At 44.8% G+C, this 26,210-nt stretch overlaps 1 protein-coding gene across 1 annotated transcript; it reads right to left on the reverse strand.

Annotated features, from left to right (window-relative positions):
* Positions 1-4,033: 4,033 nt before the first annotated feature.
* Positions 4,034-26,210, reverse strand: LOC147441161 (uncharacterized). The gene is made up of 4 exons (XM_086482857.1): positions 25,601-26,210; positions 24,920-25,402; positions 4,990-5,499; positions 4,034-4,419 (listed from the first exon to the last, which is right to left on the reverse strand). The coding sequence occupies exons 1-4, from the start codon at positions 26,126-26,128 to the stop codon at positions 4,336-4,338; spliced, it is 1,605 nt and encodes a 534-aa protein (XP_086338983.1). The 5' UTR covers positions 26,129-26,210; the 3' UTR covers positions 4,034-4,335.

Genomic DNA, 26,210 nt, shown 5'->3' on the forward strand with positions numbered 1-26,210 from the left:
ATGGATTTATGAGGATAAGAAGATGTTTTCAATAATATGGGTATATTTAATAATGCTCTATGATCCGAGAGGTTTTGAACGATGCAAAGACTTTCAAAGAGTTTTTGCAAGATACAGTGAGTTTTGAAGTGGTTCTCATGGTTCTAAGGTTCTATGGGACATGATATAAGCAATTTTTTGTTAACCAGATACTTGTGTTTAGTGTAGAATAAGTTTTTGAGTTACCCATATGATCTTGGAAAGAGGATGGCATAGGATATTCTGGATGCCAAAGGGCACCATGAGATTAATTCATGCCAGAGGATGTGCACGTTCAAAGGCGGTAGATGTCATGTCGTTTCATGTTTATAGGGCAAAAAAACCACTTTGGCCAGTGTTCAAAAAAGGCGTGTCTCGGCATATCCTTGAGCCAGTTTGTCGAGAGGAGTTTAAGAAGGGGAAATTTGGCTTGAATTATGCAGTGTAAGTATAGCCAAAATTTAACTTGAGGGTTGCTTTAAAGGAATTTGTATGTGAGGGTTATGGGTTTTGCCACCAATTGGGTGCCTTTACTTTGGATACCCCCACATGGCATCTTAATTTGAAAGCAACTGCTCTAGGTATGGGTATTGTGGACTTTATGACCAAATTAATTGCCGCCCAACAAGTTTGAAAAAACGGGAAATTCCCAAAATACCCCTCAAATTTCAAAAATTCAAAACACACCCAATATTTTTGTCATAAATTTCCAAAGTGCCCTTCAAAATTCCCAAAGTACTCCTAGTTGTGAGATTAAATTTCTCCAAAGATTTAAAAAATTGTAGTTTTTCATAAGAAAATTGATTGTCTATCAATAATATACAATTATTGACAGACTACTATATACAATTTCTAATGGCTTTAAAATAAATAAAGTCATTACCTTACATAGTGTAGCCAAACTCTACCTACATATTGAAAGAAAATTTGAGAGAGAAGTAAACACTAAAAGAAAGGTAAGCACAGTCGACCACTTCTTTATATAGAGATGAAAAGTCTTTTGACTTTCCATTTTCATGGGCTTTTCATTTCCTAAACTCACCCTTCGATTATTCATATGAGATGTTTTGGAAATATTTTTATTTTTCTGAAATAGGGGGGCTCTACTACAAGATGTTAAGACTAAAATATAAGTTGGTTATGTAGGCTTTGGAGATGAATTGCTTCATTATTTTTAAACATAAAAGCCTTTTTGTGCGAGGAAACTTGTGACAAATTACATGCAAGCACTCAAAAACGGATCTCAATTATCAAGAAGGAATAAAGATTGGAAAATCTTGAGCAATCTAGCCAAAATAGATACAAGGGTATTTTGGGAATTTCGACAAATTAGAGGGGTATTTTGGTAATTTCCCCTTTTAAAAAAGTGAAATAAGGAGATTCAACAGTGTGCGGGTGGCTCGTGGCTACCATGAAGGGAAAAAGCAAGGGCATGCCGGGGTGCTCAGTCTAGGCACCAAAAAAAAAAAGGGAAACACCACTTCATAACAGGCTTCTCTCATACAAGCGGCAAAAAGCAAAAGTTTTCTTGTGGAGATGGCACCCTGTCAAAAGCTAAGATAAGAGGGGAGCTGTAAAAAAGGTGTAGGGAATGGTCACCTACTAACCATTCCCGTTAATCATGGGCGATCGACAGAGGTCGAGGTCGAGAGCCCTAATTACGGGAATGGTCAGTAGGGCGACCATTCCCCTCCGTCGATGGTTGAGGGGAGGGGGGCCAATAGGGATGCGCTAGATGGTAGTGACAGTGCTACTAGACTGAGCGCATATACGATAGAGGCAGTCTGTTGCACGCCATGTTGAGACTGAACGCAGATTTTGACTGTTGATCTATAACGCAATGATTGCATGCACCCCCTGAAATTGTTGTTAACCTGCCACGAAGTCATTGGACAAGGTGAAAAAAAGATTATGCATGTTGATCTGGCATGCGTCTAGCTATTGCATGGCTGCATTCCGCTAAGGAAACGCCAATAGATGAAAGGCCAAGATTTGCAACCCCCTGACCCTCGACCTTGACGGGATTGGGGGAGGAGAGAATTGGGTGTTGAAGGGATTGACTCAATGTCCGAAAACAATTCAATTGAGGGATTTCATCAAAGGGATTGACAAGAAAAAGAAGCGAAGTGAAAAGGACAAGAAAAGACAAAGTCGATAGAGAACACACTGAGTACATGGACTTTCAAGGAAGATACTCGGGGTGTAGTGTTTGTCTCAATGTTGATCTAAGCACAGAGTTTTGTAATTAGACAGTCACAATAAAGCTTTGAGGTTTTTAATCCGAGAGCCGACATGAAGAGTTTTGTAGTAGTTTTAATTTAATCACACTGTTTGAAGAATTAAAAGTGCAAACTCTTCTTTGTCAATGTATTTTGATCAATTTCTCTCTCTCAAGTTCATGTATCCGGTTAAAGTAACACTTTCTCGTGCAAGATGTGTCGTGACCCGACATCATAGTTTTAACATCTAGAATCACTTTAGCTCATGTATGTGCATAATTTGATATGAGCTTTGAAAGGCCAAAAAATGCATCCCAATAATCATTTTTAACATTGCTAATTATTGCTTTTGTTCAAACTATGCATAAAAACTATACTTTCAAGTTTTCCTTTTATAGGTGTTACTAGCTAAATACGATTTGTAAACATAAGGAATACAATTTGTTTACAGGACTTTTGCTAAGTTTTGAGAAAAACAACTTAAAACTTTTCATGGATCTTAATATAGGATTCATTTCTGACAGACAAAAAAAAAAGGGGGAGGGGGGGGGGGGGGGGGGGGGGGGAACTCCTCATTACCAACTACGCAATGAACAAAACCTCCAAATTTTGTTTCTATCTACACAAAGTAAAACCAAAGGTTTGGGTTTGATGTGGCAAGGCACTTGAGTGTCCAATTACAAGACTAGTGTTAAATTCCAAAACCCCACTGGAGCAAAATTTAGATGCCTATTATTATTACGTATATAATAATTATTACCAATATTTATTATATACGTAATAAATTGTATTTAACCAAAAATACAAACACACACAAATCAAAGCCGGAAGGTCCCAGCTTAGATATAACCAAGCAAACAAGCTTGTTTGAAAAGCGAAATAGCCACCACCCTTAGTTCACTCTAAACTATCTCAAACTAAAATAAATTGAATGATTTGCCTTCAAGTAATTGGGGACCTTATTGGCGCATTTAAAGTTGAAGGGCTAGGACCAACCCCAATCCAATAACCGCAAGTATGGGTGTCTGCCAATGGAAGGAAAGAGCATGAAAGACAACCTGGTGGGGCACACACCCTCGGATGCATTAAACCCCTTGCTATGGTTTGAGGCACAACTTGCAATGACAACAAAAAAACCACAAAAAAGTGTTGCATTGACTTGAGATCTTCAACTGCAAGTATCCAAAATACATAAAACTAGACATGGATATCCAAGACACCTCTTTCAGAGATTGCACAAGTTGAGATCCGCGGCAATCTCCTGATCTTGTAAATAGCCTCTACATTCCTGAGAATTTTTCCTGCCAAAACAAGTCATGTTTCCAGCATTGAAATGGCCTTCATATCAATGGGAGACAGCAAAAAGAGAGAGAAAGGCGTTCACACTTATCCTTACATACTCCAGAAATAAAAGCCTTCATACACCCAATTCATGTAGCACTTAGGAAACAATGAATGGTCACAACTCAGCACTAAGCTCTGTCATGGTAGGGATGATTACCGCGCATTCTCCTTTTCGCAGAATTTTTTTTGAACGAGATGAGAGACGCACAAATGCAAAAACCTCAATGCCTTACTGATTTCAATAGCACGTATGCAACAGTTACAAAGGAGGTGAAGGGAAGAGGAGAACCATGTAAAGGGAGAAGATCATACTTCTTCAAACAAGCCTCAATTATAGCGACCACTGACCTTACACGTAAGTCACCTTGCGACGGCAAAATTCACACCCCAGGAAAAAGAAGACCTTTGACAAATTGGCAATTGAAACAACTTCCAAGCTGCGAGTCTGGACATGAAGCATGATTTGAAAATTTGGTGTAAAGTTATGGGACACCCATTGCAAAAGTCACAGCTCTGAATTCCATACCAAGATTCCAAATAGTCCAATGTTACAAGTGGAGAATAGAGAAAAAATTCGCAGAGATAGACTTGTACTTCAGACAGTCTACGACCTCGCAAAAGGCTTCTGATGTAACTCAGAACCTCTGGATCATCACGAGTAACTCTTAACTACCCAAAACTGTTATTCATGGCCGAACAGGAAGGAGGAAAAACTTTCCCTTGCAGCCAAAACTGTTGTTAATGTTTCCATTGACTAAAAAGGGCTGGCAAAGCTCACTTGAAAGCCTGTCTTGCCACAGTCACTATCAAATTGCCTCAAAATTCGACAGAAATTTATCTGCAACACAGCCAAAAATTGCTTCAAAAAACAATTTGAACAATAAAAATGCATGTTGAAACATTTCAATTTCACAGTGCATGAGTGCATGCACGCGAGTGCGAGTGCGAGTGCGAGTGCGGGGCACACATGCACCCGGATGTGTGCGCGCACAAGATCAACACTCCCACAAATCACACAATCAAGAGACATAAGACATCTAGCAGGTTGCATCTGAAAACAAGCACAAATTAACTCCTCAATAAAAAATCTTATGGAAGGAAATCGCACATGCTCTCCCAAAGAAATCCTGCCATATGCACAGCTGTTCTCTAAGGGTTAAGCACAGGCTAATGTTCTGGCCTATGTGCCAAGTTCTATTACAGGTTTATACTGCCCAAGGGTTAGGATCTCTTTTGAGTATAGGGGGTTTTTCAGTAGTACAAACCACCACTGTTTTCTAGTCCAAAAGAAAAAAGCAGCAAGCAACAAAGAGACGTGTGTGTGTGTGTGTGTGTGTGTGTTGTTGGGGGGAGGGGTGGGGGGGGGCATGCATGTGAGAGAGAGAGAGACAGAGAGAGAGAGAGAGACCTCAAGGCGGAGGATCCTGGTTGGAATGACTACACCAGCGCCTGCAGAAACTCTTGTCGAGGAGTAGATTTTTTCCCAAGTCATCGACTGACGATCTAATTCAGGTAGACCAAAAAGATTGCCTGCACTTACAAAACAGTGGGCATGAATGTCCTGCTCTCTCAAAAAATTCAATGGCAGATCGAATGACAGATCTGCAAAACCAGTCAATGCAAGGTCACCCCCAAGAGTATCTTTTGTTTCAGCAGGTTCACTGCCCTCTGTAACTGTAGGTGCTCGCCGCCTGAGATCCATTGGCCCCAAGCCTCTTGAGCGGAAACCAGAAACTGTCACTGGACCATCTAGACCACAGACAAGAGGCGTATGTCCGCCTATGAAAAATCGGTCACTGATAGAAGTCGTCTTTTGCCGAAAACCTTCACCCCAAGGCATAATAAGACCACCTGATATCCCCACATTCAAAGCAGCATTGTAAAAGCCCAAGGGGATTGCACACCTGACATCTAATTCCTGCCATTAAGAGACAAAGTTATTAGTAAAAGCCAGTAAATAAAAACAGAACATTCTTAGACTTCAGAATTCTAGAGTTTTCGAGCCAGAAAAGCTTCAATTCATAAAACAATTGTTGATCATTAACGACACAGTGTAATGTTGTAAACTAACTATAAAGGACCAATTAAACACATCAATTATCAAGCGACAGCATGGTTGGCTATGAACGCCTTTGACATCATAAAACAGCTCAAAAGTCTTAACAGAATCCAATAGAAAAGGAGAAGGAAGATTCTTCTTCAGAAAGCTCCTTCGAAGCTTTCTCTAAGGGAGAAAGGCACTACACCCATAGTTACATGGGACGGCGGGTCGGGGTCGGGAACGGGGACGGGAACGGGGACGGGACGGCAAAAGTCAGGAAATGGGGACGGAGGTCGGGACGGCAAAAAAAAAAAAAAGAGTTTTTTTGGAATTTTTTTACCTATACACATGCCACATACATAGAGCATCACTTTGACCACTAATTTACACTAAATAGACCAAAGAACATGAGTCATATAGACGCAAATGTGCTGATAAAACATCGAGAAATGAGGGCCCAAAGGGTGGCTTTTATAGCCATTGGGGTGCTTTGAAGTTCAAACATATGACTATTGGAGAGAAACTAGCCTCTAGAAATGATCAGGTTTTCAAATTTAAAAAAAAGTCCCCTCCCATCCCCTGCCGTCCCCTCCCGTCCCCTGCCGTCCCCTCCGTCCCTTGCCGTTCCCTGCCGTCCCCTGCCGTCCCCGGGACGTTTTGCCTGCGTTCCCACTTGGCAGGTCTTTTCCCGTCCGTCCCCACCCGTCCCCGTCCCGGAAATGGGCGTCCCCCATCCCTAGGGTCCGTCCCCTCCGTCCCCTGTTACTATGAAGTCTACACCTTCATTAAAAGAATGAATAATGCATTCACAAAAATCCTGGTGTTGATCCTAGCATAGCGTTCCATATATGTTCGAAAAGATACATAGTACTGAAGTTTGAACAGTTTCAGTTTTAAAATACATAAAAATTCATAACATTTTTAAAAAACCTAATTTACAGAAGAATTTAGAGGTGTTATCTCTATCAGATTCTCTGTGAGAACTCGGGTTCTTTATGGCTTATGCCCCTTAAGACAGAGCGATTCAAGAGGGAACGCGCCCGATGCGCGATGGACTAAGGGTGGGAGTGGCGAGTCCGGGGCAGGGACATGAAGGTTCCTTGACAAACAAAATCTTGAATGCTTTGCCAAATTCTCCTCGAGAACCTGTGTGTGTTACAAAAGAGATCGGATCCTCCGTAGAAGAAGAATCTTTCTGAGCTCGGATACCACTGCTACAGGCTTGGACACTCGAAGTGAGAAATCAATAGCAACAAACGAACAGAACCGCAAAATCACTGAACTTTAAGAGAGAGAAATGAAATGAAATGAAATGTAATATTAACGTCTTCAAAAGGCCAAAATGACCTATGAGACCAAAAGGTTACATGTGGTGAATCTAATACCAGGTCTGGGTACAAAAAGTACAAAGAATTGAAAAGAAATAGTGGATACGGGTGGGGTGAAAGCTGATACAAAGGGGAATACGAAGGGTGAGCTGATGCAATGGAGCCCTCTGACAATCGAGGCATCATATACATATACATCACTATCCGGAATGGCTCCTATGTCGCGCCCGTATGGTATGGATCCTTTGTCGCAATCTGAATCGATGTCGAGAGGGCCACCTCATCCGTGGGCGACGGGACCGCCCCAACTCTATCGCCCGATCAAGCAGTATGCCTCTGGTGTTGTTATGCTGTGGGGGCTGCTCGAACTCCTCTGTTTGTGACTGAAAGAAATCTGTAATCTTCCACTGTCTCTGGATCTCTCTCATTGTGCCCCTTTTCAAGAGATCCTCTCTGTGTTTGCGAATCTCCAATGAATATAATCCGAGGCATCTCTGATCCTGGTATCTCATGACTCTAGAAAGTGGCCCAAAACCCTCTCTCAATAGACAGTGAAAGCGGCCTCATATCTCATAGTATACTGGGCAGTGACACATGTAATATAGCTCTGTCTCTGGCTCTATTTGGCACACCTGACAAATCCTGGACTCAGCGGGTACTCCTCTAAATCTGCCTGTCTTGATCTCTAGCTGATGTGAGGATGTGCGTATCTGACCAATAGCACATCGTATCCCGTGGGAAAGATGAGTATCCATGTATCCTGGTCTGATCACAAAACCATCTTCCGTGAGTTGGAGAAGATGTTCTCTTAGAAAGTCATCTTCGTACCTAGCTCATGTGTAGGTTGTATCCATGTCTTCTTCGTATCCAACTGAATCAAGTCTTGTCTGATAAGCCTGGTAATCTCTTCCCTAGTGAGGGAGATGGAGGGTGCATTCAGAGAGTATTGAAATGGGGGTAGCCGATCCATACTAAAGCCGTGTAATTGAAACCAAGACGCCATCTCTGCATACCAACATGATCTATCTCCCTGCAATGCCAGCTGTCATGAAGACTCTAGTGCTAATCGAGTGACCAAGCGCTATGCATAAATGAAACTGATCGAGTGAGTGCCTCCACTACCAATGGAGGAGCAGCGAGCTCCGCCCTAACAATGTCATGTGGTACTGAGGCCTTTGCCCTAATCATCCGAGAAATTATAGACACCAAGGGCTTCTCCATACATCAGTACTGCCAGGTCTGCTATGATGATCAACTGAGGGGCCCTATATCTCCACTCCATACAGCATGGCCGAAGTGACCAAAGTGTCAAAGAGACAAAGCTTTGTCCGAGGTTCCTGAACTGAACCTGCGAACATATCCTCTCAAGTCTCCCCAATGCTGCATAGGCTCTGGTCAATCACGTATCTGTTGCATGCCTCAGGGAAAATACTGGACCACTGAAAACCGCCCCAAGATAAGTGTATGTATCTGCATACTCCACAGTCTCTCGACCATATGTAATAGTGGGGGCAGACCTCCTTACCCACTGTGCCGTGGTGTTAAACACCATTACCTTGGTCTTACCAAGGTTCACAGACAATCCATTGTCCCGTGCAAATCCATGCAATGCATCCAAATGATGTTGCATCCCCTTTGGAGAATCGAAGATCAGCACATTATCATCAGCATATAATGGCAACGGAATCCACGTCCCTGCAAGTTGGGCACCTCTATCACCCTCTGTATGTACATAATCTGAAAACTCATCTACATATATCCCAAAGAGAGTCGAAGATAGGGGACAACCCTGCTTCACCGAAATGGTGGAGGGAACCATGTCAGACATACACTGAGTAGTGTACCTGTCCTACCATTGTCCAATATAAAGCTAAGATCCCCCATATCAGCTCTGTGGGCACCCCCATGTCTTGCAATCTGCGTATGAATCTAGCTCGTGGCACTGTATCAAAGGCTTTGCGGAAATCCACAAAGCTACAATATATCCTCCTGCCATGGTGTCTACCCTCCTCAATAATGGCTCGAAGTGTTCAAAATCTGGTCAAGAGTGGAGAAACTTCTCCTGAACCCTGCCTGTCCTGCTGCTCGTATGCCCTCTCTTTTTCAAAGGCTTTGCGGAAATCCACAAAGCTACAATATATCCTCCTGCCATGGTGTCTACCCTCCTCAATAATGGCTCGAAGTGTTCAAAATCTGGTCAAGAGTGGAGAAACTTCTCCTGAACCCTGCCTGTCCTGCTGCTCGTATGCCCTCTCTTTCTGCCCATCCACTCAGCTCATGCTCAAGAATTGATGCATATAGCCTAGCCAGAGTGTGACCAACCATGATGGTTCGGTAATTCCCAGGAAGCATAGGATCTCCCGACTTGAAGATAGGCACAATAGTGGACATACTCCAAGTCTCAAGGAAACCCTCATACATGGCTCTATTAAACATCATAGTAAGCGGCTCTGCAAGCATATCTCTGGCATGGATAAAGTGCTCTGCTACCAGACCATCATGATCCTGTGCTCTCCCTATCTTCATCTTGTCAATGGATTTCCTTACCCTCTCAGCAGTAAAGAAAGTACATGTTTTTGGGCATGCCTCTGCAGGGTCAGGCAAAGGTGGCTGCCTCGATGCTGTATAGAGAGATGTAGCATATTCCCCCCATGTCTCTTTGGAAGTGATGGCTGGCGGTGGAGAGTGCTCATTGAAAAGCCTCCATGCCTCACTAGAGTCCTGACTCATAAACAGCTCATACAGATCACGCGCTAATTGAGATACGTAAGCCCTCTTCTTTCGTCGCACTAGGCGGCGGAAGATAATTCGTGATTATCTATGTGTAGTAGTACCCATGAGCACCTCTCTCTGTAATCTAATCCTCATCTTTCTACACTCCTCATCATACCAACTGTCCTAAGGCATGCTCCCAGATTGTCTGCATGTAGGCTGGCTGTGGGGATATGCCTCTGAGGGTGCATCATGTAGCGTCTCTGTTAGAATCTGGGTGAGCTCATCTAGTGGTCGTCCTGGCTCTTGAGTGCATAGCTGCCTGTATATCTCATCAGTGTACACGTGATCCATCTCCCTCATGAAGGTATACCAAGTATGTGTGGAGGCCTCTCTCAATGGAGCTGTGTTGAACTGGAACGATAGAGTGAAAGACAAGATAGTATGATCGATTGCTACCCCAACCGGCCTAGTTCCCACCACGAAATCCTGGAAGGAAGGAATGAATCCTAGAGGAGCCATAACATAATCCACTGTGCTAGCGCCATGCCGGTGTGGAAAGCATGTAAAACCACCAGCTGCTGCTACAGGGAATCTCTGTAGGCCATTCAAAATGGCCAATCCATGTGCAGTCCCCATATCAATCATCTGCCATACTCAGTGGGCTCCTCATCTTGTGATAATCTAGACACGCCCATTTCTGTAATATCAAGCTCCCGCATCAACTCCTCTAAGGTATCATAGAATACTGTCTGGTGATGGGCATTCCTAGCATTGAAATCCCCCAAGATAATAATGTCGCCATCTCTGGAAAACTCCCATATATCATCATCTAAAATAGAGAAGGGGGATTGTCCTTTAGGTGATGCATAAATTAACGTATTAGGAGGGAAATAGCAAATAGCGATGTAGAGATATCTACATGTCTCTACCTTCAGTCTCACCCACATGTACCTAGCATGCTCATCCCTCCAAGCTATATGTATCAGAGACTGTAGCTCCTCTTTGAATAAGACTGCCACTCCTCCTGAACCTCGTCCTCTGCGCTCGAGTCTCTTGTCTGCAAGTTGTCTCCCATCTGTATCCGTTCACATGGAGCATGGACTGCCCCGGGGCCTGATGCGTCTCAGAGCAGAAAATGATGTCTCCCTGTGAAACTATCCTCAAAGGCCCCTGCATCAAGGCGCAAAGATCCATTACAATTCCATGTAGCCACTCTAAGTGTGGTCTCATAGGTCTCGCACCGTCATGTGGGACGCTTCTCCATAAAAACCTCTCGTCCATCCCTGTAGAAGGCCACTTTCCCCTTCTCTCGAGTTGTCATTATCTCGGGCATAACTTCTTTCATATGAGCAAGTTGTGTGAGTATACTTCATCTCCAAGGAATATGCCCGTTTTCTTTAGTGTAGGACATTCTTCAAGAAGTCAGTCCTTTGCCTCCATGGATGGGAAGCGCATGATTAGAGCTCTTTCTTTTGAAGTCTCCCCATTTCCTTGTGTCTTCTTCCCTACCCTCCATGCCTTTGTATGAGTAGCCTCACTACCCATCATGCGGAGAAGTTCTTTGACTTCACCTTCCACATAGTCTCAGTCTTTTAGACCGGTTATTCGTATGTGCAAAGCTCTAGTCTTCCTTCACTGCTCTTCTTCTAAAGTCATGATAATGATTGTAGGAGTGGGGATAGATGTGGTTTCTTTCCCTTTCCCTTTCTTAACAACTTCTATCCATTTCTCGGCCTCATCCGCCTTTTTCTCTGTCTTCGTGATTACATCCACCCATGAAGACACCTTTGCCCCATTTTGTTTCTCTTCCTCTTTGATCATCTGTACTTGTTCCTTGATGACCTTGATTTTCTCTGTCACCGAGGGCTAGAATTCACCTTCCTCTAGTCCATTGCTTGCTCTATCAGCAAGTTCTCGCTTGAGGGCTGAGACCTCTTCTTTGAGTGCTTGTGAATCCGCCTTAAGTGCTTGTATCTCTACGTGCAGGTCCTCTTTCTCCTTCTTCCATTGCGTACCTTCATTGAGGAACATTTGAAGAAGGTTGGCCTTCTCCTTCCACCATCCTTCCATCTCTGCTTTCCATTCCTTCATCTCCCTTTCTACTTGTGTTATCGGCTTGTGTTATCGGCTTGTTTGTAAGCATGAAGGTCGACTTCGTACGCAAACTGGTGAAGCGCTCATGACCTCCATCGTAACGGCCCCTGTTACGCCCTCAGTTCTACTCGTGTTTAGTAACACTGCTGAGTACTGATGGTGGGGGAGGGTCTGCACGAACTAGCAAGTCTGTTGATGTGTGCCGCCTTCGACAGCACCCAAACCCCCACACTACACTGTTGTAATCTGCCCGCATGCGTGTACTGTTGTGTTTGCACCTGTGCGCTGCTATAACTACTACCGTGTAGCTTGGTACAGCGTGTCTGCAAAGAGAGAGAGAGAGAGAGAGAGAGAGAGAGAGTAAAAGAGAGAGGGTGTACCTGCGTGACCTACTTCCCCTCCATTTCCACAACCTTGTGCGTTCAACAGCCCCAACCTTGCGCGTCCAGAAGCCCGCCATGATCAGAAACCCAACATGAGAGAGAGAGAGAGAGAGAGAGAGAGAGAGAGAGAGAGAGAGAGAGGTAGATTTTAGATAGATTTTATTATCGTCCTCGGAGGTCAAATATGACCTATGGGACCAAAGTTACATGTGATGTAGTATGTGTATGGCTGATGAGTGACTCTCGATGCTCCAAAATTGTAGTGATGAGAGTCGCAATGGAGAGCCCACACTTTGGCTGGGAGAGGAAAGTGTGTAGGTCTAAGTTATGGCTGAAAATGTGAGAGAAGCAAGTTCGGATGTGATCAAAAGCTGAGCACTCTAGTAGTGTGTGGTACTCAGACTCTCGAACTTGCAGTGAGCATAATGTGCACAATCGATTTGACTCTTCTCCATTGCCCCAACGCCCTATCTCGCATCGAAGGAAATGGGAGCTAAGCCGAATTGCTGCGATAGTGCGTATCGCGGACAAGGGAATAGGCTCAAGCATGTAAGTGTGAGTACGGTTTCCTCTCTCAGCGAAGAACATGGTTTTGTAGTTGGGGGCAATATAGGTGGTGTAATGTATGAAGCGTGACCCACCGGATTTCTCCCAAGCCGTAATACATTGGCGTTGTAGAAAAGCTTCATTCACTTGAGAGTCAATTGAAGCATCATGTAGCAAGTGTAATGCATCCCATCTCCCAAACTACTTCTTTATGTCTTGCATCCATCCCATGCTCAAGATCTTGCTTTTATGCGTCTTTTGAACTTTTTTGCTTGCTTCCCATGCAATTGTAGGAAGTCGATGTGAGGGGTTTTGACGCATCTTTATCATGTACTCCACAACCCTTTCCATGCCCATAACCTCAATTGGAAGAGATCCCGACTCAAGAAGTAGGAGCATATATGGTGTTTGTGTCTTAACTTGGAGAAAGTTTGTAAGAAAACGCTTTTAGACATTCTCAAACTCTTTCCAAGTAGACTTTGAGATGCTCCCGCCCCACACTTCAACTCCATAAAGAAGAACCGGTGTCACCAATGTATCAAAAAGATACTTCTTGAGAACCCAACACTTGATGTTTCCCGCATTACACATGTTCTCAAATGCATAATATGCTCTCTTTCCCGCTTCCAAACAACGAATAGCACATTCATGCCACTTGTGATTGGATGGAACCTCAAGGCCAAGGTACTTAAAGCTCTCAACAACTTCAAGTGTCTCGTTGTTGTACACAATGCATGGCTTCTCCTTATGGTTGGTTTTCACAAGCATAACCTTTGTTTTGGATTCATTTACAATCAACCCACTATGCAAGCAAAAGTTCTCAAGGACAACCATAAGCTTTTGTGCATCTTCTAAAGTGTGTGCTAGAAGCACTACATCATCCGCATACAACAAAAGCATGATTACCGCATTGCAAATAGTGACCTCTTCAATGCCTTCTTCTTGCATAAAGTCAAGTACCATTTGTTCCAATTGATCGATGCATAGACCAAAGAGAGTTGGTGACAATGGACATCCTTGTTTAACCCCAATAGTGCTTACAAAAATTTCTGAAATTTCTCTTCCCATGCGCAATTGACAAATCACCTTCTCATAGATTCGAGAAACCGCAAGCATAAACTCACTTCGCACTTGGAGTTCTTTCATCCTTCTCCACAAATTGTTACGTGGAATCATATCAAAGGCTTTCTTAAAGTCCACAAAACAACAATACAATCGCTTGCCTTTCAACCGACTTTCCTCCATGAGAACACGAAGAGTGACAAGATGATCAATGGTGCTATGGCATCGACGAAAACCCGCTTGTCCCTTTGCACGCTTGTCATTCTCTTCAGCCCAATCACTCAATTTCATCTCCATTATGCACCCAAACAACTTTGCCATAAGAGACCAAATCATTATAGTCCGATAGTTGCTTACATTCTTTACATCCCCTCCTTTATGCAAAGGCTTAACCCAATTAGTACTCCAATCATAAGGCATACCATGTTGAAGTGCAAGGTTGAACATATCACACATCCACTCATGGGTAAAATCTGTTTGGGCTGAAATTCACGAACGCTAGGGCTGCCTTTCCCTTTGCCGAAACACTGGGCTGTGGAGACAAAACGCTAGCAAATCTGAGGTGCTTGAGGGCGATAGGCTGATGTGGAGAAGCGCCAAGGTGATGGCTCTGCTCCTAGAGAAGGAAAACGCCAGGCTAGGGTGTAGATGCAAAAACGCCAGGGGATGGTTGAAGATGCAAAAACGCCAGGGGTGGTCTGAGGGGGTACTGCTGAGAAGTTGCCTGTTGAGCGGGAAGCTCCTGCTACCTCTTCTGCCAGAAAGGGCTAACTTGGGTTTGCTTATATATTAACTTAGCAAAATTGCCCTACCTACTTTTGTTGGAAAGTCACTTAAAAATAATAAGAGAAAATAACCAAAAATAGGAAAATAGGCTAAATGCACTGGAAAATTTCCCTAATTGATGCTAATGGATTCTGATGGGAATTCCGATGATCATGCTGTGTGCAACCGGAGGATATGCATCTATGCTAAGTGACTGGGCATGCACGATCTACGAATAGACTCACAAAAGTACTAGATCACTGCTAATCTAGACTTGACTGAACTGATTGAACCCTGCTGTGGTGTAGCTTGTCCACAGACACATAGGGTTGGGATGTGTCACGTGACATCCCCTCCTTTTCAAAGTGAGGTACTGGTACCGAACTGTATGGCGTCGAGGGATATCGCCAACAGCATCCGGAATCCTGGAAGGGACTCTTCGCCGGCCCACTCTGATGTGTGGGTCGGACGGTACTTGAACTTCATAAAGGTCTGCAACGCTTGCTTCTTTGGGCCGCGCCGAAAGGGACTCAAAGTCTTCTGTGGCTCCTTTGATGCTTCAACTTCGTCGAGTATCCTGTTTCTTTCGTCTTTAAGAATCTCCATGGCTGAAAATTCCTGAAACCATCTCCAGCACAAACCCATGAACATACCCATTCCATGTAGGTGAAGGAAAAAAATCGTGTCGTCTCTAAAGACTGTGTATGCAGTGTGGATGAACATAGAGACAGAGTGACAACCCGTTCATCAAACACATGCAAACAATGAGATCGAATCTTTTCTGTTTGATCAAAATCAATCAACTGTGGCAAATCACAATGGAAATGTCCATGCTTGGTGCTCATACTATCATGTGATCTTTCGGAAACTGTGTCATGCCAAGGAAGAGACATGGCATGTGACTTCCTTACATACAAACTTTTCAGCTTTTCATGAACAATCCGCATACATTCGTGCTCATCCATGATAGAAACGTGCTCAACATACAATATGTCATGCCTAGTAAAAGGGATCAAATAACGATGCTGACTAAAATACAAGAAACCTTCATGAATGAAACACTCGAACAATGCGTGCGTATCAATCATACGAACACATAATACTTCCTGTGAGGGCTCTTTGGACCAAGGCTCGAGAGCCAAGATCGCTTCTTCTTGAATGATCGAATCGTCTTGTGGGGGTTCTTTGGACCTCGACTCGAAAGCCAAGATCGGTTCTTCGTGATTGATCGAATCTACAACGAGGTTAGCTTTGCTAGAAAAAGCATCCACTAACACATCATCCTGGTGAACAATCACATCTTCTTCATGCAACTCATCATGCTTGTGAGAAATCACATCTTGATCATGCAAATCATCATGCTTAGCAATATCATTCAAATCATCATGCTTATCTTTGTCATCCAAATAATCATGCTTGTCATTCAAATCAGCATGCTTATCATAATGCAAGTCATTGTCAATCAAATCATCATCATGCTTCACATAATCATGCAAATCGTGTGTATCATGCTTTGGAGAAGAAGAGACTGAGAGAGTATCCTTTTCCCGAATCTCTTGCATCGGTGCCTGAACTTGAGAAAAGAGTCGCAACATCTCTTGCAATCGTGCTTTGTTCTCGCGATAAAATTCTGCTTGTCTTGCTTGGTTCTCTACGAGTCGGCGTTCCATTTCTGCTTTTCTTTCTTGGAATTCACGATCCAATTTGGCTTGTCGTTCTTTGGCTTCCAAGCGTGCTTGCTCACGCTCACGCGCTATGGCTGCCATTCTTGCGGCATTTCTTGCTTTGTGTTGTAAATTCTGTTCCATAAACAACAGCTCCAACTCCTCCATTGGAGTTAGTGCAATCGGTGTCGTAGATGGGGAAGGGTCGGAAAAACCTTCTGGTGAGGAAAATTCTTCTTCGCCTCTCTCATGCTCATCACCTCCAAGCGAAGTATCCATTCCGCTTCGAGTGATGATCATTCTGAAGTCGTGGGTTCTTAAGTTCACGAGGAACTTGGGTTCTTGGGGATCTTGGGTTCTTAAGTTCAAGAGGAACTTGGGTTCTTGCGGGTCTTGGGTTCTTGGGTTCTTGAGGTTTCTTTCGCTTGCAAACCGCATTTGAGAAGGATCTTCTCTTCACCCGAGTTCTACCCTTTTCTGCAGGCGCACCCCTTGGCGGCCTTGCGCTCACACCAAGGTTGCTTTTTCCCACCTCACGTCGATTGGCCGGCCGCTAAGTGCACGGTCCGCTCTCAATGAGTGAAAAGAGATACAAGGGGAGGCTGGACAAGCTCTTCTTTCTTGGGATTCCTATCACTCTTCAATAAAACACGATTAGGAATCGCCACGACCAAGTAAACTTGAGTTCGTGCGATCGCAACAAGCAAAAAAAATTCTTGTGGTTCTTGTGGTTCTTTCCTTGAGTAATGCAGAACACTTCCAAAGCTCTAATACCAATGTAAGGTGCAGCGGAATGAATGTTGCATTTTCTCAAGATTAGTGATCTTTATTTGCTCAAGGTTCCTTTTAGTTCTTAGGGAAAGAGAGAGCTTTCCGTCTTATGGAGAGTGCTATGGTCACGAACAAAGTGAATGGATATTGTGCGTGCAAGTGAATGAAACTGAGAGAAGGAGAGAGAAGAGATGACACCGAGAGGTTGTAAAACCCTCCTCCGAAGGCCCCACTCTCGTCGGAGAGAGTGGTCTACTTTGATTGCACAAAAGTGAACAATGCGTATGCAATGGACTGATGCAATGGGACTATGCCGATGACGACGGCTAAGGCTTAAATTTGTGATCTTCTAGGGCTGAATTCGGGGTTGTCTTCGAGGCTGAAATTGACTGTTTCTTGCTGTTTTTAATGGCTCAAAATGACTGAGTTTTCGGGGGTCCTGCTGATGGTAAAAAATGTTGAATTCTTGTACCTGCTAGGCTGCGTTTAGGGCAGATTTGCACCTGCTGAAAAACGCTGCAAGGGCTGAGGTTCTGCTGGCTGGAAATGCTGCAAATTTGATGCGGTTTGGGCTGAAATTCATTAACGCTAGGGCTGCCTTTCCCTTTGCCGAAACGCTGGGCTGTGGAGACAAAACCCTAGCAAATCTGAGGTGCTTGAGGGCGATAGGCTGATGTGGGGAAGCGCCAAGGTGATGGCTCTGCTGCTAGAGAAGGAAAACGCCAAGCTGGGGTGTAGATGCAAAAACGCCAGGAGTGGTCTGAGGGGGTACTGCTGAGAAGTTGCCTGTTGAGCGGGAAGATCTTGCTGCCTCTTCTACCAGCAAGTGCTAACTTGGGTTTGCTTATATATTAACTTAGCAAAATTGCCCTACCTACTTTTGTTGGAAAGTCACTTAAAAATAATAAGTGAAAATAACCAAAAATAGGAAAATAGGCTAAATGCACTGGAAAATTCCCCTAACTGATGCTAATGGATTCTGATGAGAATTCCGATGATCATGCTGTGTGCAACCGGAGGATATGCATTTATGCTAAGTGACTGGGCATGCACGGTCTACGAATAGACTCACAAAAGTGCCAGATCACTGCTAATCTAAACTTGACTTGACTAAACTGATTGAACCATGCTGTGGTGTAGCTTGTCCACGGACACTAGGGTTGGGATGTGTCACGTGACATTTCAGCCCCTAAAACGCAAATGCTGGCTGAAAACGCAAGTGGAGCAGATGGTTTCCCAGTTACGAAAAAGTGTCCTACTGCTCGCGCTTGGTGTGGGGAAAGCATATTTGGTGTTCTCCCGCAAAAACGCAAGGGAAGAAGGGTGTCTCCGTGATGAAAAGACTCCAATTGATGGCGCCTGTCACAAACTGCTGGACATGTCAAAGCCCTAAAGAATGGAGCCAACTTGCAGATGCTGGTGGAGGGGCCTAAACCCTAGGAAGAACAAGTAACAGTAGAAGAAGAAGTCCTACCAACTTATGATACCCCGTCCAATGGGGCCCCAAGTGACAAAGTAAATATAAATAAGCGGAACCACACACACACAAGGAAGGAATTGCGTAGCTGCTGATGACGTGGCAGCTGTATGGAAAACCTGAAATTCACGTTGGATTGCTGACGTGGCAAACTGTACAGATTTCCGCGTTTTGCATTGATTGCTGTACGGAATTCCGTGATTTATGTTGGCAGCTTTTTGGCATTGCTTTTGGACTAGAAGCTTTTGAGTTTGAAGGCTTTTCATGTAAACTGCTTTTCATAGGCCAAGGGCCATTAAATATGTGTTAAGGGCTCATTTTGTGGCATGCTTCCTGGAGAAGGTGCAGAGTTTAGAGTACCGGCTTGTACTTTGATGATTCAATATAAAGAAATACCGAAAGGGACGCCAAGGTTTGGGGCCAATATTCTCTGGGGTGGGATTCCGCCACTCCGTGTCGCGTGTCGTCTCTCTCTCTCTCAGTTCAGTTGTTATTGAAGTGCTAAAAGTATGTTCAGTCTGTTCTTTTCTATTGGCACGTGATGCCCGTCTTGTGACAGCGCCCCCCCTCTTGGGGTAAAAACGCTAGCAGAAACTCTGGCTGATCTAATTGTGGGAAAAGAACCTCATGCATGTGAAGCGCCTTGGATCATGAAGAGCCTGAAGCTCCAATACCATGTGAGAGTGTTGTTAGATTCTTCATCTCCAGATGTTTCGCACATTGTCTACAGGCTTCACACATCACGTGCATTGACCCTTGGTTGTGGGTTAGCCACCCATACACCTGCTGGACAGGGATCTCAGGCACACTTAGGGTTGTTCAGCACATTTCCCACTTTAGACCTCTTCCGGTCACATATTCCACCATTTATATTGGAGGGTCATATTTTTAGGTCATTCGGCTATATTGAGGATTATTGCCCAACCCCTCCCTATTCTCCTATATATAGGAGGGGGGGCACCCTCTTTCTCATTGTATCATTATCATGTAGAGTTTGCCCTCTGGAGTTATTGGGCTGCAAGCCTTTCCACCATCTGTCTCCCGTCATGTCTCTTCTCTCTCTCTCTCGTGCCATTCTCTTTCTCTCTCTCACCTTCCGCTGCACACTCTGACATGGTATCAGAGCTCTAAGCTTGGATCTGCCGTCGCCTACACTTGGGAGGACTCTACGGAGATTTTCATCGTGAAGAATTGCTTCATCTCCATCAGCATTTTTGGGACCATCGTTTTTTTGCTTCAGCCGTAGTGTTTTGTGGATCTGCATCTTCTTCTGCAACCTTTGCTAGCGCCCCTCGCTCCCTCTGCCTCATCTCCACTACCTACCATCTCCTCTGCCTAGCGTTTTTCAGCCAGATCTAGATCAGCGTTTTTGCAGGAGGGCAGCATGTTGACCTTGCGTTTTCAGCCCCTTGCATCAGCGTTTTTCAGCCAGCTTCTGATCTTGCGTTCTTTGCAGCAAGGTTGCATCCCTACGTACCTACGGATCGTATCAATATAGTACATCCGTACCGTACCATACCGTACGAACGGATACGTAGTGTACCGGTGTTTTTTTTTTTTTTTGGCCCTATTTCACGCGCTGGGAGGTATTATCGAAAAACGCCTTGAGCGGCTGAATTTTATGCGCTTCTGGTTACTGCAGGAGCCACAGCACGTTGGATATGGTGCTGCCCTCGAAGACCAGGTTTGCATACATGTACCTTGTTCTTCAGAGATTGTACAAGCTGAGGGACCCACTTTTGCAAACTGTTGTGGATCCAAAGTGGCGCCTAATGCGCCATGCAGGACAAGAGCCTACCAAGGCCATTCAGAGGAAGGTTCTAGATGAAGCCTTCTGGACAAAGGTGCATAGCTTTGCCGTGGCTCTTCAACCACTCTTTGTTCTCTTGCACGTGACAGATATGGAGGGATCTAGACTTGGTCTAGTATTTCACCTTTTCATGCAGATGAGAGGACACATTGAGACGTGCAGGACACTACCTCTAGAGCGGTAAGTACTAAGAATCATTGATTCATTAGGTTGCTTACCTTGCTTTTTCTGAAATACAATGTTAGGCAATCTGCCAATCTTAGATTCAATGATTGTTCTTTTTGAACTTGCAGACGGAACGACATTCTGGCTATTGTAGATAGTCGATGGCAGTATATGCATCGTCCCATTCATGGGATGGCAGCTATACTCCATCCCTTCTACAAGAAGCCCGAGCTTTTTGGAAACATGGCCTTGCTGACCCTTCGTTCAGAGTACCTCAATCGCATGTTCAGCCAGGATGAGCAGTTAATCATAGGTGGTGAGATGTCAAGCTTCATGAACAACTTGGGTCCTACTTTCATGAGGAGTGTTGCAGTGAGACCCGAGGCTACCAAGCTTCCCCTAAGTTGGTGGCAGAACTATGGAAGTTCAGGTCTTCCACAAATTTGCAAGCTAGCTCTACGTAATCTCTCTCATGTACTCAAAGTTGTAACATGTTTGTGAGTTGTGCCTAAAATGTTGACCTTGTGCACTTTTGTCCTCTAAAGATTTGCACCTCGTGTACATTACTACATTGCCATCAGGATTGTTCAGCTGGCGCTTGTGAGCGCAATTGGAGTGCATATTCCTTGGTGCACACGAAGATCAGGAACAAATTGAGCACGACCCAGCTAGAGAAGTTGGTGTACTGTCGAGCGAACATGAGGCTAGTGCGCTCTTTCCATGCTTTGGGAAATCCCAAGCAGGTTTGAACTTTGTTCCATGCTTCAGTCCGCTAAAGGCTCGTATATAGACTAGGTTGAATTACTTGAAGTATCTTTAATTTTTAAGGATTTTTATCAATGTTGGTGCAGGTGGATCCTACGGAGGTGGATCCAGACCCTACAGTAGAGGAGATAGCTACTCATATCAGAGACGAGCAGGAGGAGATACTGCGAGACCTTCGCAGAGTTGGAGAGTGTGGATAGGCAAGTCACCAGGTCACGCGCTCAGACCTTGAGCATCCCTCTCCAGCAGGAGGCTGCAGATCCTGACATCGCACGGCCAGAGAGCATTCAGATTGGGAAGCTTCCAGTACGCAGACCTCGGGTTCGAGCGAACCCGGCTGTTCGTCTCCTCCAGACTTCAGAGCAGGGTGATCTATGTGAGGATGATGCAGACACACCAGGGGACCCAGGATTTACAGGGCCAGAGTATGATGATGAGGGCAATGTCCTCACAGAGGCAGAGATGTCATCCTCATCATCTTCATCGTCCTCTGATGATGATGATGGCTTTTGAGTGTGCGGTTTTTAGTGCTTACTAGTTATTGGAGTTAGGACTTGAGACTTCAGACTTGGATTTATCATTTTCATGATTCACTATGTATTTATTTTGATGCTCTTAGTTTTGTGACCATGCCAGCAAACATCTGTTACTATTTGTTTGTAGACATTGATCAATGGTTAGCTAATCTCAACTTTGCGTTTTCATTGTTCGGTTAGAGTCGTGGACTCCAGTTTTTGGCATTTGTAACGGTGTACTGTTGATTTGCTAGTCTTTATTTGAAGTCTTGGTGAATGCATAAGTAAATGTATGAAGTTCCCCCTGTTTTAGGCTTTGTAAAAAAAAGTACGAATTTTTACATACCTAAAAACTCAATCCATTATGTACTACGTACCTTATGTACCGAATATGTACAGAACACTAAGTACCTAACTACCTTGCTTTGCAGGAAGGCAGCCACTAATCTACGTTTTTCAGCCTAATCCCTAGCGGTTTTTGGGCAAGACAGCAGCCAGTGGCACTAGCGTTTTTGGCAGCAGGACAACCAACAGATTGACCAGCGTTTTACCTCTACTTCAGCCTTGCCCATCTTGGACAGCCGGAGCCCCGCTCCTTGCCCCTTGGTCTTCCCGCTTGGAAGTTGATCAATCCCCATGACTTTGCCATCGATTCTCCCACTTCTACCTTGCTGATTTTCAGCCTGTTTTGGTGTATTTACAACCCTCAACACTCTCGGCATCCGGTGATTCCATCACCTGGTGTTTTGCTCAAACCCATGCGTTCTCGCGGTGTTTCGAGCTCTCTTTTGCTGCGATTTCAGGTTTGGACAGCACCTCGACTTTTGCTTCATCGGCATCCCTTCGGGTTTCCCTTGCCTCACCCATCATGCACCCCCTACTTCGCGGTCATTTGGCGTTCTATATGGTGCAGTTATTCAGATCCTCTTTTCACCTTTGCTCCTTTTCGTTCGCCATTGAGATGTGGATTCAGATATAGGTTCTGGCACAACGGACAGATTTCCCTTGACATTGCAGACCTTCCCTCCTCGAGGTTCTCTTGCCCTCGGGAAGATGCAGGGGATTGGATTGGTCCATGTACTTATGTGGACGTGGCTTGTGTTTTCCATCGTTGCTTCTTCCTCAGTAACCCTCCCTCCCTCTCCCTCGAATGCTGTCTCTCTTTTTGGAATTTCCCTATCCACCTCCTTCATTGGTTCTCTGTACGATAGACCTGTGCCTCTTGGCACGTCAGACACTTCTTTTTGGACATGTTCTCCTAGATGTGAGTATCCTTTGGCATCTAGATGCCTACATGGTCTCTTCCAGCACACTGCTCCATGGTGGCTCTTTTGCCTTGCCTCTACTTGGTAGAGCTTCTTCCTTGCTTTTGCTTGATCATGTTGCTCCTCCACTTGCAGTTTGGATGTACCTATGCACTACTTACACAGTGAAGACCTCATGGATGTTCCTTGCTTTGTTGGTCTACTCCGAGGCTATGACTTTTACAACACCGGTCATTCTTCTCGATGCATCCTCTCAGCCATCTATAACCTCACCACATTCCATTACTTTCCCAGGGGCGAAGTTCTCCTATGTCGCGTGTCTTCACGACTTGCACTTGCAGACTCTCTTGGATATTTTGTCTAGACCCCGATGGTGGATGTGCTCCCACAGGTTGACTTTCCCCAAGATCTCCTCACACTCTTTTGTCCGATATTGTGTGTCTACCATGGAACGACAAATCATATTGCAGCTTATAATACCCTTGAGACGACTCCTCTCTCGGAAGATTGCAGATAATGTGGTCTCTACATGAATGGATTGCTTATCCTGTCATCTTGTCTACTATGGTGGACAATGCCTTCCCTATTGAGCTTCTTCCTGCTCTTCGTCCCTCTTCTGCTCGAGCTTCTTTGACTTGGATATGCTACCGGTTTCCCACCTTGGTGGTTTTCCTCTCCTCTTGTCAGAGTGATCCTCTTCAGCGACTTATTCCGTAGCTTGCCACTCCATCAGCTTCTTTGTGCGACTTGATCGGAGTTTCCTCACCCTTGGTCGTCATCACATTGGTGTTGTACGGATTGTCGTGTTGTTTGGCTGGCACTCCTCGTCCTTTTCTCCCCGGGATTTACATCTTCTCCAGATTACCAGGCGTGTTGCATTCTCCTCGACAGCTTCTCCGCATCTGTTGTTGAGGGGAGGTGTTAGATTCTTCATCTCCAGATGCTTCGCACACTATCTATAGGCTTCACACACATCACGTGCACTGGCCCTTGGTTGTGGGTTGGCCACCCGTACACCTGTTGGACAGAGATCTCAGGCACACTTAGGGTTGTTCAGCACATTTTCCACTTTAAACCTTGTTTTATCACATATTCCCCCATTTATATTCGAGGGTCATATTTTTAGGTCATTGGGCTATATTGAGGATTATTGCCCGACTAGCCCCTATTCTCCTATATATAGGAGAGGGGGCACCCTCTTTCTCATTGTATCATCATCATGTAGAGTTTGCCATCTTGAGTTATTGGGCTGGCAGCCTTTCCAACATCTATCTCCTGTAGCCTTTCCACCATCTGTCTCCTGTCCTCTCTCTCTCTCTCTCTCTCTCTCTCTCTCTCTCTCTCTCTCTCTCTCTCTCTCTCTCTCTCTCTCGTGCCATTGTCTCCTTCTCTCTCTCACCTTCCGTTGCACACTCTGACAAGTGCGCGTGTGTGGAAGCGTGAGAGAGAGAAAGAGAGAGAGAACACAACACCTGTGTGGGAAAGGGGGCGATCAGTCCCCCCACTGACTACCAGAACAAGAAGACCCTGTCTATACAATCAGATGTGTGTATCTGTGGGTACTTAGGTGCTCAAGGGGAGGTAGGGCAATGCCAATGAAATCCCCGCAACTCAGCATAAAAAGGATATATGTAGGATGCCCGGACAAAAGATAGGCAGCCGGCCCAAAAGTGGGCAGCCGGACAATGCAGTGGGTGGCCAGCCCGGAGACATACTAGCCATACATGTATGCCCTAGACCTAAGTGAAGTAGCAGAGTGGTGTAAATCTAACAGATCTGGGGTCCTTCTTCACTTAAGCCAGGTTTTATGTAGCCAGCCTGTCATAAATAAAACAAAACTACAACGGCAAGTAAACCTTCCATGACTAACCAAAGAGAATTTGATGTGGCTAGCGCACAAGATCCGAGGTCACTAAACATAATTACCTAGAACTACTGCAAAAACAGATATAAATTTGCCAAAGATACCAACCTGACGAACAAAGCGAAGCAGATTACTATCAGGTCCAATGCCAGCAATTTGAGTCGCTGATCTGAAAGCATACCCCTTGGTTGGTCTTAGAGGGGAATCTCGTTTATCGATCTTGAATGTGTACTTCAACGAGGACAGGAAAGAATGCCCTAACTGTCTCCGAACTGAGCGGGATGCAGTACGCACAGGGTCCTCCAAGGTTCTCCAAGTAAGGTTGTAGCTGAGATCATGGCGTTTGGATACCAATCCAGCAGAGAGTCCTACAATACGCTCTGTATAGGAAGAATACTTCATCCAATCCTGACCAAATATAGATGCCCTGGTCACAAAGGCAGCTGGGAAATCTTTAAACCTAGGATAGTACAATCCAGCACTGAACTCTGTTGCACCATCCCAGCTATAACTACCAGTGCCATCCCAAGTTTCTGCACGCCCAAGGAGGTTCTTCAATTTCAAGGACCCTTCAAATATACAATTCCGTGTCTGAAATCACAAAGAGAAACAAAAACACCATATTCTCAAGAAAATTGACAAGCAGACCCCAATCTTACAAGCTTGTAACCCTTTGAAAACAAGAATCAATCGGATCATTCTATTTCATGCACAACTTCAAAAGTGTTTCTCACCAGCAACAAGGATAATTCTACATTTCAAAGCAGCAATAAGAAGGTGTAGCTCTACCTCAGGCTTGGTGTAAACTCCCATGTCACCAGAGTAGACTCTACTAGGTTCCTTTACACTCACAATGACATTGGCAGTACCAGGAAGCTCCACAGGCCCAGGCTCAAGACTGATGACACACTCTTCAAATATTCCCAGGCTTTCAATATGAGCATTAGCACGCGCAACTTCCTGCAAAAGCTCATTGGACGTCTTTGCATTCTTCACCTTCTCAAGCACTGCTTCTATCACACTATCATTCGTACGTACATTGCCTTCTATCCTCAAATCGTGGACTCTAAGCTTCATAGGCTGCTCTGCAAACTTCCAAAAGAGACGCTCTGGAGAGGCTCTCCATGACTGAGGTTCTTCTTCTACTTCTTCGTCTTCCTCATCTTCTTCTTCTTCTGCTACTTGTGGCGGCTCCTCAAGTGAAGGTGCAACAAGATTATCTCCGTCCTTCTCTGAATGTTCTGTGTAGACGCCGTGGAAGCTCTGCTCGCCTTTTGGTTCCTCCTCTTCTGACGAGCCTGTAGCCTCCCCTTCCATGGCGCCCGCCGTCGTCGACTGACTAGTTTGATTGGCGTCGAAATTGTCCGCTTAGGGATGGTAAACCAAGCAGCAAAATCTT

Source organism: Adiantum capillus-veneris, chromosome 15 (genome assembly GCF_014529385.1).
Source record: "Adiantum capillus-veneris isolate H3 chromosome 15, ASM1452938v2, whole genome shotgun sequence".
NCBI classification, from domain to species: Eukaryota; Viridiplantae; Streptophyta; class Polypodiopsida; order Polypodiales; family Pteridaceae; genus Adiantum; species Adiantum capillus-veneris.

What these genes read in the sequence shown, in the direction of transcription:
- LOC147441161 (XM_086482857.1), bottom strand. Translation starts at nt 26,128, where the DNA reads ATGGAAGGGGAGGCTACAGGCTCGTCAGAAGAGGAGGAACCAAAAGGC. An exon ending in TGCTTCGCTTTGTTCGTCAG is followed by an intron (nt 5,500 to 24,919) that starts GTTGGTATCTTT and finishes TCTTAATGGCAG; the next exon opens with GAATTAGATGTCAGGTGTGC. An exon ending in CCAGGATCCTCCGCCTTGAG is followed by an intron (nt 4,420 to 4,989) that starts GTCTCTCTCTCT and finishes GCTGTGTTGCAG; the next exon opens with ATAAATTTCTGTCGAATTTT.